Below are 13,240 nucleotides of genomic sequence, written 5' to 3'. Positions count from 1 at the left end.
TCTTCTCTCTCTCAACACACTTTGAAAAATTGAAACATTATCGGAAAGAAAAGAGGAAAATGGCGGACGAGGGCAAAGGAATGGCTGACGAAGACGATAGGTCTGGTAACCGGAAGAGAAAGTACGTCAGTGACTTTGAGTTTATCGTCGATGTCGTTGAAGTCGTGAATGGGTCTATCGACGATGACGATTTTAAATATGGCGATATAAAGAGTAAGAATTCTTCTGATCATTATATTTATTTTAGGGCTATCACTTATTAGAGTTTCTGGACAGTTTGCATGTTGTTTTAATGCTTAGTTTCTTGTTTTTTTTTTGTGTGTTTCTTTGTATTCTAGTTGAGACCCCAACTGGTAAGATCATATCTCTTAATGTCAGAGGCTCAGACACTGTAGGCAGTGTCAAAGTTAAGGGTGTAAGGGGTGCTCACCTAATAGGTGAGTCCCCCCTCTTACACACAACTAATCACATGGTGCCATGTCAACTCCCCTAATACACTCCCCTAATACCGATTTTTGATGGCGGCACTCCCCTATTAGGTGAGTTCAAAATTAATTTTTTTTTTTTTTTGGTAAAACTATGGATGTTTAAAAATTATATAAAAGACATTTCATTAAATTTAAAAAAAAATACATTCAAACTAGAAAAAAAAACACATTCAAAGTAGAAAATAAAAAACACATTCAAAGTAGAAAATAAAAATTACATTAAAACTAGAAAATTAAAATTTTAGAAATCGCATGGCCACCCGTATTTGTTAGCGATTTCTCGCTTTCGGGCGAGGATGATCGGCAACATACTTGGCGGAACATCGTCGTGCGGCTTAAGGAAGGTTTTCATATCTCGATCGTAATTGTAGTTTTTCATCGTCTCGAGTTGTGCCGATATGAGCTCGCGAGCCTCCGACTCTCTTTTTTTCCTCAATTCGATCGCCTCCAATTCTACCGCTTGCTTCGCTTCTTTCATGGCGGTGTACACTTTGAATTGTGCCGCCAACTCGGCCGAGCTTCCCTCGGACGATGTAGCTTGACGCTTGTCTCGCCGTTGTGCTCTTTGTGGCGAGGGATCTTCGTTCATATCCGGTATCGAAAAGTCCACGTCAACGGGCTTTCTTTTATGTGCCGAACCTTCACCTTCCTCGCCCATCAATGGGACTTGGGCCCATTTCTCGTGTTTTCGAACGACCTCCCACGCCTCGATGTGTTGAAAACCGCTTGGAAATCTCTCTTTAAATTCTTTTAACGCGATTTTCATCACGTCGAGATCTTGACATCCGCTTGCTCGTGTGCGATCCTACATGTTATAAAATAAAAAAATTAGAAAGTGTTAAAAAAGTATGAACTTAGAAAAAAAATAAAAAATATGCAATGTAAAAAAAAATATAATTTTTACCGCTTGTTGGTATAGGCCGTTGAAAAAGTTTATTTTCGAATGCATCGGGTTCCATTTAGACCGTACTTGATGAACGGTCCGGTTACTTCCACCGATAGTTTTGTTGAAGTGCTCTAAAATTTTACCCCAAAAACTTTCGCGACTTTGTTGATTGCCCTTTTTTTTGTTGGTAGAACAATGTACCCACGCCTTCGCCAACGCCTCTTCTTGTTCTTTTGTCCATTTTTCGCTCACCGTTTTCCCTTTTTTTTCTCGAGCCTCGTCTTCTTCGTTGCCCGCGTCTTCGTCCACATTATATTCATCTTCCTCGTCGTCGTCGCCCAAATTTTGAGTTTCGGGCACTACCTCATCGTCCTCGTCGTCGTCGTCAATAGGTAGAGGACGATCGACATTTCCTCGTGTAGAAGGAACTTGTGGAGAACGATAAGCATATGGGTCGAAGGCGGGGGATTGAGGAGGAGCGTCCATTGATAACAAATTTTGAAAGTAGCCGAAATTGGGTTGTTGGGTGTTGTAAAACGAGGGGTGTGGAGGTTGTTGGAAAAAAAACGGGGGTTGTGAAGTGTATCCGAAAGGGGGTTGTGGTTGAGCATTTGCACCGCTCGAACCATCTCGAGACGGTTTCGAGACCCGTCCCTTAGTTTTTTTCTTGGCCTCGCGGGGTCGGTTCTCCATTGCTCGGTGTATAAAAAATAAAAAGTGGAGGGGGTTTGGTTGGAGAGTATAAAAAATAAAAAGTGAAATGAGTGTGGTTGGAGAGTTTAAAAAATATAGAGAATGAGATGGGTTGAGTATAAAAAAATGGTGAGAATGAGATGGGTATTTATATTAATTTAAAAAAAGTGAATTTTTTTTTTTTATTAAAAAGTCGACCGTTGTCAACGGTCATCTCCTCGATCCACGCAAAATTTACATCGGTGAACCACCACCCAAAATCAACCCCGATTCGGGACCCCGCGGGGATGGCGGCGGTATTCCCGATCGGGGAATGCCTTCACCGAACACCCTCACCGAAGACGCCCCGTACACCCTAAGATCCAGGCTGAGGAGCGCATTCCATTTGACAATCAGGAACTTATCTTCAACGAAATGGTTCTTGAAAACATCAATACCTTCACAAACTTAAGCATCAAGAAAGGATCTACCCTCACACTCCGTGTTAAAGCAGTGGATCGGTTGAAAATATTTCTCATCACTTTCTCAGGAAAGACGATCACTTTGTTACTCAAGCCCACATGCACCATCACTGAACTGAAAACCATGATTGAATTTATGGAAGATATTCCATGTGAAGAGCAAGCTTTGATCTTCAAGGAAACCGTTCTCGGGGACAACGGTACCCTTTTTGATTACAGGATCAACAAGAATGAGACGCTAAAACTTATGCGTCAATCAACGGGAATTATGGAGATAGATATCCTCATCTTTTATAACGGAGAGACCATTACTCTCAAAGTCAAACCTTCGGATACCATTTACAGCATTAAAGCCATGATTCAGGATGAAACGCAAAAACCTATTGACGAGCAGGATTTGATCTTTAACCGAACCGTTCTTCACAACGATGATACCCTTGCTGGTTGCGACATCCACAAGGAGTCTACACTCACACTTTTGTGGTCAGCAAGAGTATACATCATGAAGATATTCATCAAGACCGCAACAGAAAAGACCGTTACTCTGCATGTCAAACCCTCAGACACCATCTACAACCTGAAGTTAAAGATCCAGGATAAGGAAGGTGTTCCCCCATGCAAGCAGACACTGATCTTTAACAAAAATTTCCTGGAGGATAGTGCTACCATTGCTGATTATCGCATCCGTGATGGACAAGAAGTCGGTCTTGTGTTGGGATAATCTTGATAGTTCGGGTTGAGTACGGGTCAAGTTGGTTGCAGAAACCTTTTGTGTTCGTGAGTGTTTAATTGTTCGATCTTTTGGCCTGAAAACCAACATCTTGTTTGAATTAGTATATCTTATGATATACATTATTATGGTAAAAAGATGATGCTTAATTTGTGTCTTTTGATGTTGTTATGTAGGTCTCTTGTCACTTGTGTAGTATTTGAGTATTTGAGTTAGTTTGAACTTTGAAGTCGACACATTATTATGGTAAAAAGATCATTACTTTTGACTTTATAAGACTACAAAGGTATGGTGATGGTCCTCTAAGGGAGGATGATCCGCCACGTAGGCGACATGTCATAGTCCTCCCAAGGATGGATCATCCTCCAAAACTAGGGGGCATGGGAGGATGTTCCTAGTCATCATCCTCCACCACTTTTATATTTTTTTTTATTTTTTTTAATCTTCAACTTTTTTTAAACATTTAACAAATAAAGTAACAAAATATTTTCATTAATATTAAAAAACATTACAAAAACTTAAAAAAAAATTACAATTTGACAACCCATTGGCAAAACTTGTGCAAACATCGACGTGCGGTTCTTTCAGACATCCGAATGTACTCGTCTAATGCATCGGGTGCGAAACCGTATGCAAGTTGGCGAATGGCCGACGTACATTTTTGTAAATTACTGAAACCCCTTTGCCCCCTAGCATCGTTTCGCAATGTAAAAAAACGGATCAGACAGAGCCATGTTGCCTGCAATACGTAAGAACAGTGGACGACTCATGCGGAAACGACGTCGAAAAATCTCGGCTGGGTACACGGGTTCGTCGGCAAAATAATCGGCTACTAGTTTATCGTGGCCGGCTATAAATTTAGAACAAAACATAAATGAAATTAATTATAAAATACATTTTAAAATCTATATAAAACATAAGGAAAAAAAAATAAAATACCTTCTTGGTCTCGGTTATATTTTGCTCGTCTAGTTAGCCGTTGGGACGACCCTTCATCGGCCGCCATGAACACCTGAGCCGCGTTCATAATCATGTTGTGCATAATAGCATCCTCTTCCGAAGATGATGAATACCACTCGGACGAAGACGATGAAGACATAGAAGAAATTGAAGAAATGGAAGAAACGGATGAAGCCATGATAATTTTTTAGCGAGAGATGGGGTGGTAGCGGGTAAAAAATGGTTCAAAATATGATGATTTTTTATAAAAAGGGAAGAGTGGTTTATAAAATGTGAGAGAGATGGGGTGGCAGTGGGTGAAAAGTTGTGAAAAAAGGGGTTAAAGATGTGAGTATTTATAAAAATGGAAGTGAAATGGGGTGGTTTTTAAAAGGGAATATGTCACAGAATAGTAACCAAGTTTCAAAAGTATTCTAATTAGGTCACTCATATCGTTTTTGTCCCAATTAGATAACTTAACATTCAAATCGAGTCTTGTCCTTTTTTCTATGTGTCAAGAAAAAAATGAAGAATAAGATGTTGGGGTCGGATTATTTTAATATATGAAATTATATTTATTAAAAATAAAAGCACTTTAATTACATTAAAAAAAAAATACAATTCACGTCATCACTCAAAGTTAGCATCAAATAAAAGAGAAAAAAGAAACGAAAATTCACATCACCATGGTTACTTATGACAGGACCGAACAAATCCATGTGCAAACGTTCAAGAGGAACTGCCACTTTGTTGATCTTCTTTGTAGGGTGCTTCTTCTTTGTTTGTTTTCCTTTCTGGCACGAAACACAGACGTCTTGAAGATGGAAATTTTTGAGGGGAACACCATTCACCAATTCATTTGAAACCAAATGATTCATTTTGCGTAAGTGAATGTGACCCATTCGTCTGTGCCAAGAGATAGTGTCTTTTTCTGTGGCTTTTGAAACGAAACAAGTTGCTTGTGCAGACGTAGTAATAGCCTGGCTCATGTCAAGGACGTACAAATCATTTATCCTTGGAGCCGACAAGAGAATCCATTCTTTTGGAATTTTGAAGCCGGGTTTCAGCACATAACATCCATTAGCATCAAAGTGTACTGAGAACTGCTTGTCACAGATTTGAGAAACACTAAGAAGATTGTGATCAAGTTGTTGCACAAAATTGATCTTGTCAAAGCTGACAATCCCGTTAGATATCATTCCTTCACCTGTAATGTATCCACCTTTATCTCCAGCAAAAGCAACATAACCTCCTCTAATAGATTTAACGTCGTAGAGAAGCTTTATGTCGCCTGTCATGTGCCTGGATGCCCCACTATCAACAATCCAATGACTACTGATAGTTCCTCCTGAAGCACCCTGCACATGAACTCAAATGAATTAGTTGGAGATGGGGACCCAAGCCATTGTGGTCTTGGGTCTTCCATTTTCATCAATGACAATAACTTCTTGTCTTTGATGGTTGGTGAATTGTGATGGTCCCCCTGATTCAGTAACCGATTTAGGTTTCCATGTCTGTTTTGTTTTACCAGTATCTTTCTTTAAAATTTTAACTCCTTGATTGTTTGAAATTGTAGAAGTTTCTGGTTTTACAGCAACAGATTGTTTTTGAACCACATCAGTTTTAATTCCTTTTTCAATTTTCTTGACATGTTGCCTTTTCTGTTTCTTTTCCCTTTCTTTTACAAGTCGGGGATCTTGTTTTGTGGAAACAGTTGGCTTATGGTCAGTTTTGCCACGGGGATCATCGACCTTTCCTTTTTGTTTATGAAGATATGGACAATTACGAATAATATGTCCAATGGTTCCACATTCAAAACATGATCTTCGTTCTACAAACCCCGAAGAATCATGTGATCGTCTAGCCGATGATGTTGAACTTTGTGAACCCGAGGTACTAGGTTTTGAACTGCTTGGTTCATTTCTTTTCTCGACAATAGCTTTCTTGACAAAATCTAAGTTAGATTGATTTTCAAACTTTTCAATTTTGTCCGTTCCCGTCGATTTCACAAAGTTAACCTTTTTCTTCTTCTTTTGGTTCGGCTTCTTGTTAGCTTGAGCCGGTGCTTTACCTTTGGGTTTGGTGTGATTTTGCTGTGTTGGCACTGTTGGTAATTTCTTGTTACCAAATTGTTTTCGAATTTCAGCCTTTGGAATAGGAGGACACTGTGTAACTGTAACTTTAGGTCCTGCCTTTCCCAAGAACTTACTCGTCGAATTCTCAAAGACTTTACAGATTAAGGATTGATTGACATTCTTAATGGGAAAATCTTTGTCTGAGTAAATTTTATCATCACCAACTAGAGTGTACAGCAAATTCACACTCTCCGGCTTTTCCGCAGATGAGGACTCAGTTGCAACAGTCTTAGCGGGTTGAACAGGGGGATCACATAGAATGTGATTCTCAAGAGGTATGTCCTCATTTTTGGCTACCGCATCAGACTTTGCTGGGACAGTATCATCAGATTCATCATCAGACGAATCAGCATCCTCAATCACAACTGGAGGATCTTGATTCTGTTCAGCACTTACAAATGTATCTGCTGACACATCTGAATCTGAGGATACTTCCTTTTGGTATCCGAGTCCTGCAGCAAACTCCTTAACATCTAGAGACACAGAAGGTTCAAAGAAAACCCTGTCCTCTTCATCAGGCATGGCATCATAATTATGTCTCACTGGTGGTGGACACTTCTTGTAGCCTATGCATGTGACATCTCGCTTTTCCTTCTGAACATCAATGATGTGATCTAACACATAGCTAGAGCTCAAATAACTGTCTAACTTGAGTTGTATCGCATCACTTTCGGTTTTCACACAAGCCATTTCTTTTTGCATAATCTCAAGGCGAGATATATACAAATTAATATCAGTTTGTTTTCTTGAAACCATTTTAGTCAGTTCAGTTTTATCTTTCTTTAATGTTTCAATTACTGACTTAAATTCCTTTTCATGGTTTTCATAAAACATGTTGGCTTCTGTGCATTTAGAGAGATCCACAGTCAACTTCTGATTGTGGATGAATGTCACATCATATTTCTCTTGCAAAGCCTCATGCTTGCTTTGCAAGTCACACCAATCAGCACTTAAGGAACTATGTTTGTCTTGCAAGTCAAACAAACTAGCTTGTAAAGCATCATGTTTGGCTTGCAACTCAGACATGTTTCCTTCCAAATCAGCACACCTAGCATGCAATCTATCACATTCATCACAGTTAATAGCAGTGGGTTCATCGACACATACCTGACTTGATGAACCGTCGACATTAGCCATAAAGGCTGAATGGAGAGAAGACGAAGAGTAAGCAGTCTGATCCACCAGAATAGATCTTCTTTGAGTTTCTGCTACAGCTTCCCCCAAGAGTTCATCAATGTCAATATCATCCGAAACATTAGATGTCTCACCCACATGATCATCACCAGAGGAGTCTTCATCCTCAGACGATTCATCACCACTGGCAGAAGATTCTCCACCACTGGTGTGAACTAGCTCCTTCACAATCTGAGCAAAACATGCTGTTCCATCAGGAGCATCACCACCCAACTGGATTGACCAGTCACAACCTTCATCCACCTGAACTGCAAGTGCTCGGTTGGTTTGGTTGTTGACAGGCACCAATGTACGATCATTGTTTCTGTTCTGCTGGTTGCCTTGGTTTCTGAAGGGGTTTTGATTCCCGTGCTGGGCTGGCTTTGTGCACTCCCTTTTGAAGTGACCCCGTTCACCACAGTTGAAGCACTTTACAGCTTGCTTATCGAACCCATACTTGGTGTCTCGCTTGCTTTCCAAGCTGGTTCTGCCAGTACTTTCCATCCAATCCTTTGCTCTTCTTACTGCACTCGCAAAGGCCCACTTGATGTCCATCAAATCCATCTCCTCTTTATCAATCTGCCTGTAGTCTTCTTGTGTCAGATTAATGTTGCCAATCTGACCTTCTATTAACCCACAGTACGCGCTCACTACAGTGTTAAGCAGCTCCATGTGTTCCTTAGCTACTTCTACACTGATTTTAGAGAAGCTTGACGTGTCGAGCTGAACGGTACTAGACTTTGATTGTTGACCTGCAGATGATGTTCCTCCATAACACGCATATTGTGGTTGTTGAGCAGGAGGAGGAGGAGGTGGTTGTATTGGATTTCCATACAGATCTGTGGTTGGAGGCGGCTTTACAAGAACTTGCACTGGATTGCCATACATATCCGTGCTTGTGACAAACGCCGTTTGAAGTGGAGCATGTGAACCGGCTTTTGCAGATGAAGAAGTGGAGGTGCCATAATACATCTCTGGATTCTGTGGCACTGCAACTCTCTTTGCCTTCAACGTTTCTTCCTGATCCTTGTTCTCCAGAAGCTGCACGAAATCGTTAATATTTGTAGTTTTCAACGTTCCGTTGTACTTCAAGATTTCCAGGAAGTTATTCCATTGAGGAGGCAATGCATCGGCAAACTTCTTTACCACCTCTGTTGGAGTCGTAGTGACTTCAAAGTTGGTCAGCTCAGTAAGCAGGTGATAGAAACGGCTTGTCATATCTCCCAAGGACTCCTTATCCATACATGTGAAGCCATCGAATTCTTTCTTCAGTAGATCTCGTCGTAGTTGACGTGTGGCTTCATTACCTACTCCTCTTGTCTTCAATGCATCCCACAGCTTCTTCGTAGTCTTGAAACTGACGAACTGATGATAAATATCCTTGCTCAGTGCTTGAGTGAGAATAGCGTATGCTTTCTTTTCTAAGTCATACGTCTTCTTTTGATCATCAGGAAGATCGGCAAATGTAGCTGTCGAAGAAGCAGCAACCTCGATAGTTTGATCGAATTCCGTAGTGAACCGCAACCACAACTCTGTATTTTGACCAAGAATGTATGTATGGAAACGATCAACCCATCCCGGATATTCATTAAGATGCATCAACTTTGGAGGCCTGTTCAAACTTCCGGTTTCACTTTCGCTTAGTAGAAGACTTTGAATACTCGGAGTTTGATTTGAAACAAACGCCCATTGACCAGCTGGAGTGGCATTTGTTTGTGAGGATGTAGATACTGGAGATTCGGCCCATGATGGAGATTGACTGGTATTCATGTATTTTCCACTGTCTGGAGCCGGATTTCCCCACCAACTCGGATTCATCTTTGACAAGAAAAATAAATTCTATGTCCAAGTCACGAAAGATGATGAGTACCCGAAAGATCACACACAGTCGAAGGACCCTAGTTCGAAAGATATTAAAAGAAAACAGAAACTTGTTAGCAATAAACAGAACACACTTCGAAAGATCAAATCTTGTTCGAAGGATCAACAATGCTCGAAAGATCACTGTTGAATCTCGAACAATGATTTCGAAAGATTCAAGAACTCGAAGGATTCCCCTTTGAAAGATCCTTATCTTTCGAGTTAAATCCTTATCTTTCGGACACCTGTCTTTCGAAAAGATTCCTTTATCGAAAGATATGCTTCGGACTTCGAAGGATGGGTCGAAGGATAATAATCTTTCGAGCCTTCCTTGATCGAAAGATAGTCTTTCGAGGTCGAAGGATATCTTTCGAGAGGTTCTGACACACAGACACAAAGTGATGGGTTGGTGAAAAGGTGACAGGTTGGTAAGTCAACTTTCGGCAAGATGGTATGTGCAGGCTGTCCTATCACCACCAACTTTGAAAATTTTGCCAAAAATGAAAAACCTTATCTTAACCACAGTCACCGGAATTTTTAACCGGAGCTTTCGCCAGAAAACACAAAGTTACTCAAAAACAAGTTTTTAAGTTACCCAACCCCCCTTTAAACACTCCCGGTTAGTTTAGACACGTTTTTACTCAAAGAAAATGCAAGAAACTAAGTAAAAACAGGTGCAAAACCAAGTGTTTCAACACACCAAAACTTGTAAAAACCCGGTTTTAAACAAGGTAAAGAGCCAAGCTCTGATACCACTTGTAGGTCCCTATCCGGTGGATGACGAACCTCAAACCTTGTTATACTAACTCACTAGCGAGTGCGGAATCCAAGCTAGCAAGCAAACCGAGTTAGTAGCAAGTAGAGAAACAAAACACACAAGTTCACCGATTAACACAACTTGTATTAATGCAATGAGGGTTCGGTTACAAGCTCAATGTTTACAGAAATGTTCTATAAACTCTCAAAGTGTGTGAGTGTTTCGGACAGAATGCTCTCAGCCTGTGTGTGTGTATTCTCTATAACTCTCTGTCTGTCGGCTAAACTCAACACATTGCATGAGTATATATATACCCAAACACAGCAGGTCTGCTCGAAGGATCCGATAGATGGTCCGAAGGATCATCTATCGATCACAACATGTTCGAAAGATGAGCATGGACCTCGAAGGATGATCCTTCGAGGTCTAATATTCGAAGCATATCTTTCGAGCACCTCGAAGGATCAAACAGTATCCTTCGAGGCTATCCTTCGATACAGACAGACATCTTTCAACTTATTGGCCAAGTCAAACTAGGAGGATAGTTGACTTGGTCAACTTACAGACTACCAAGGACATCGTTTACATACAGACCGAATACAGACAAAGTACAGACACAAGTGCACCAACAAACTCCCCCTTGGCTGTAGCTTTGTCTTTATCTTCTATGGTTGTAGACTCGTCTTGAACTTCGACGGTCTTTGGTCTTCGAGTTATCAAAACTCTGATGTCCTTTCAAGTCTTCAATGTCGGAGGATCTTCAAAGTCTTCACGTCTTGAAAGCAGAGAGTGTATCAACAAACTACCCGTATCATGTAGGAAGTGTGTTGACAAACTCCCCCTTAACATAAGCTCCCCCTTGAGTTATGCTCGTGAAAAGACTTTATCTTTATGAAGTGAGATCCTTGTGGTGTTGATGATGGCCAACGGCAACTCGATCATTTTCATCACTTGAGCGCCTTCTCGTCGTGTCTTCATTCCAGAGCTTGTCATCGACTATGTTCTCCTAGCCTTTAGAATCTGCACATGCAAGAAATCTAAACGCGTAATGAGAACAACTGCTTGGAATATAGTATAAACAAATGACACACGAATGACCATGTCATAATCAAACACCGTCCGACAGTTTGAAAGTTTAAATTTGTCAATTTTAGTTTTTAACTTTCAAACATGCAAATTTTTGACCGTTTATGAAGATTTAGTCAATTCGGTTTTCAGTCAGGTTTCAGGTAACGAAGACTTGAGCTCCAACATCGTACGATCGAAAATAAAGCAGAAATAAAATCTTTTTGGCTTTTATAAAGTTTATATTAAAACACAGATTTTAGGTGTGTTTTTGAAATTAAAAGACAACAATTTAAAATCCTTTGAGTGTTATCAAACGACATCACCGCTAATGTCGTGCTGATATGCACCAAACGACGAAACTGTTTAAAAGAAAACAATAAAAGTTAAGCAGTAAATAAATAAATATATACAAACATTCTTTTTGCGAGTTTCGAGGGTAAGAGAATCATATCAGTGTACGGTCATGCCAAAACACTCTTGTTGTTCAGTTAGTTAATATTAAAATAAGCATCCTATAACAATTATCGGTATTGTTGTCCACTTAAGCTCAACTTATCAGATGTAATCATGGTGAGGGGATACGTTAAGGTATGATTTATACTTACCGACCGGTGTTCATCCACATCACGACACATTCCCGTATCAAGGTATGCACGAGAGTTCATCTTACCGGTGAGTATACCGATTATCATCTGTTTGACCGTATAAATTGTGAGATACTCACTTATTTTGATTTGAAAACAAGTCCTATGTGATATAATCACTTATTGATGAGGAACTTGATTTTCGTATGCATGAGGGCACAGGTGCAAGTCCGTGAACAGGTCAGTACTTCCGTACAGCAGAGAGACGAACTTGACACCCGGATAGATGTGATATTTTATCACTTATTTGTATGGACATGTGATTGTTTATCACTTATTGAGGTCGAATGCAGTATGTAATATGTACACGTATGTATAGTATCATGGAAGATCTAGACTTGCGTCCCCGTTATTTTTCGGTAAAAGATACAACCATGATACCCAGATGATAAGCAGCATAAAGACCGAATATCTCAGAACCTCGGCAATCTATCAAACGAAATTTCGGTACTAAGACCATATGCCAATAAATGGTTCCCACCTGGTCTTCAGTCGATTAAGATTTATATCACCCTGCACACTTTAAAATGATTGTGAGCCTACCGATACATCTTATATAGAGCTGCTTATCGTTATTCATTTAAGGTTTAAAGAGGCTAGGATAGACCACTGATGTACTATCACTTTCTCTTTTACTCGCCAGGAAACTCATTTTTGATTTTCTATTGTTTTTGTGTTTTTGAAATTTTTCGATGTTTTTGGATTTTCAGATTTTTGGATTTACTCCCCCTAAAATCAATAAACTAAGATAAATTGAAAAACACAAAGGTATTTACAAAAATGATTTTCCGATGTTGGTTTTACTCTTGCTTGACCTTAATGCCGTTTACCAATAATAAAAAGTCAAATCTTGATTTGTCAAAAGCTTTGGTAAATAAGTCGGCACGTTGGTCATCGGTGTGGACCTTAACAACATCGATTAGCCTTTTCTCAAAGCAATCACGTATGAAGTGATATTTGATTTCGATGTGTTTGGTCTTTGAATGCTGCACAGGATTTCTAGTGATATCTAAAGCAGCAGAATTATCAACGTAAATAGGAGTAGTTAGGAATTCAAAACCGTAGTCCCGCATTTGTTGTTGGATCCAAAGAACTTGGGAGCAACAACTTGAGGCAGCAATGTATTCAGCTTCGCATGTTGATGTAGCGACACACGTCTGCTTCTTGCACTGCCATGTAACTAGGCGATTTCCTAAGAACTGACATCCAGCCGTTGTGGATTTACCGTCGATTTTGCATCCGCCAAAATCAGAATCACTGAAAGCTACCAATTCAAAGTTATTATCCCTAGGGTACCACAGACCGGTGTCAGGGTACGCCTTCAAATAACGAAAGATCCTTTTAACAGCAGCAAGATGTGAGGCCTTCGGGTTAACTTGATATCTGGCAAGCAGGCATGTTGGGTA

General features: G+C 40.1%; 2 protein-coding genes across 2 annotated transcripts; one reads left to right on the top strand and one right to left on the bottom strand.

Moving 5' to 3' along the window:
* The first annotated feature begins 59 nt into the window (after positions 1-59).
* On the top strand, positions 60-3,249 carry LOC110932827 (polyubiquitin-B). Its single transcript, XM_022176084.1, has 4 exons — positions 60-213; positions 339-391; positions 2,261-2,415; positions 2,520-3,249. Exons 1-4 carry the CDS (start codon positions 60-62, stop codon positions 3,247-3,249), a joined length of 1,092 nt encoding a protein of 363 aa, XP_022031776.1.
* Positions 3,250-3,811: 562 nt separating this feature from the next.
* LOC118480407 lies at positions 3,812-4,371 on the bottom strand. Its single transcript, XM_035975224.1, has 2 exons — positions 4,198-4,371; positions 3,812-4,108 (listed from the first exon to the last, which is right to left on the bottom strand). The coding sequence occupies exons 1-2, from the start codon at positions 4,355-4,357 to the stop codon at positions 3,948-3,950; spliced, it is 321 nt and encodes a 106-aa protein (XP_035831117.1). The 5' UTR covers positions 4,358-4,371; the 3' UTR covers positions 3,812-3,947.
* Positions 4,372-13,240: the final 8,869 nt, after the last annotated feature.

The sequence above is a fragment of the Helianthus annuus genome, chromosome 1 (genome assembly GCF_002127325.2).
Source record: "Helianthus annuus cultivar XRQ/B chromosome 1, HanXRQr2.0-SUNRISE, whole genome shotgun sequence".
NCBI classification, from domain to species: Eukaryota; Viridiplantae; Streptophyta; class Magnoliopsida; order Asterales; family Asteraceae; genus Helianthus; species Helianthus annuus.
The sequence above is the reverse complement of the archived record's forward strand: the minus strand, read 5'-3'. Positions and strand labels throughout refer to the sequence as shown.

Coding starts and splice junctions, on each gene's coding strand:
- LOC110932827 (XM_022176084.1), top strand. CDS start 60: ATGGCGGACGAGGGCAAAGGAATGGCTGACGAAGACGATAGGTCTGGT. Junction 214..338: donor TAAATATGGCGATATAAAGA/GTAAGAATTCTT, acceptor TTTGTATTCTAG/TTGAGACCCCAACTGGTAAG. Junction 2,416..2,519: donor ACCCTCACCGAAGACGCCCC/GTACACCCTAAG, acceptor CACAAACTTAAG/CATCAAGAAAGGATCTACCC.
- LOC118480407 (XM_035975224.1), bottom strand. CDS start 4,357: ATGTCTTCATCGTCTTCGTCCGAGTGGTATTCATCATCTTCGGAAGAG. Junction 4,109..4,197: donor ATATAACCGAGACCAAGAAG/GTATTTTATTTT, acceptor CTAAATTTATAG/CCGGCCACGATAAACTAGTA.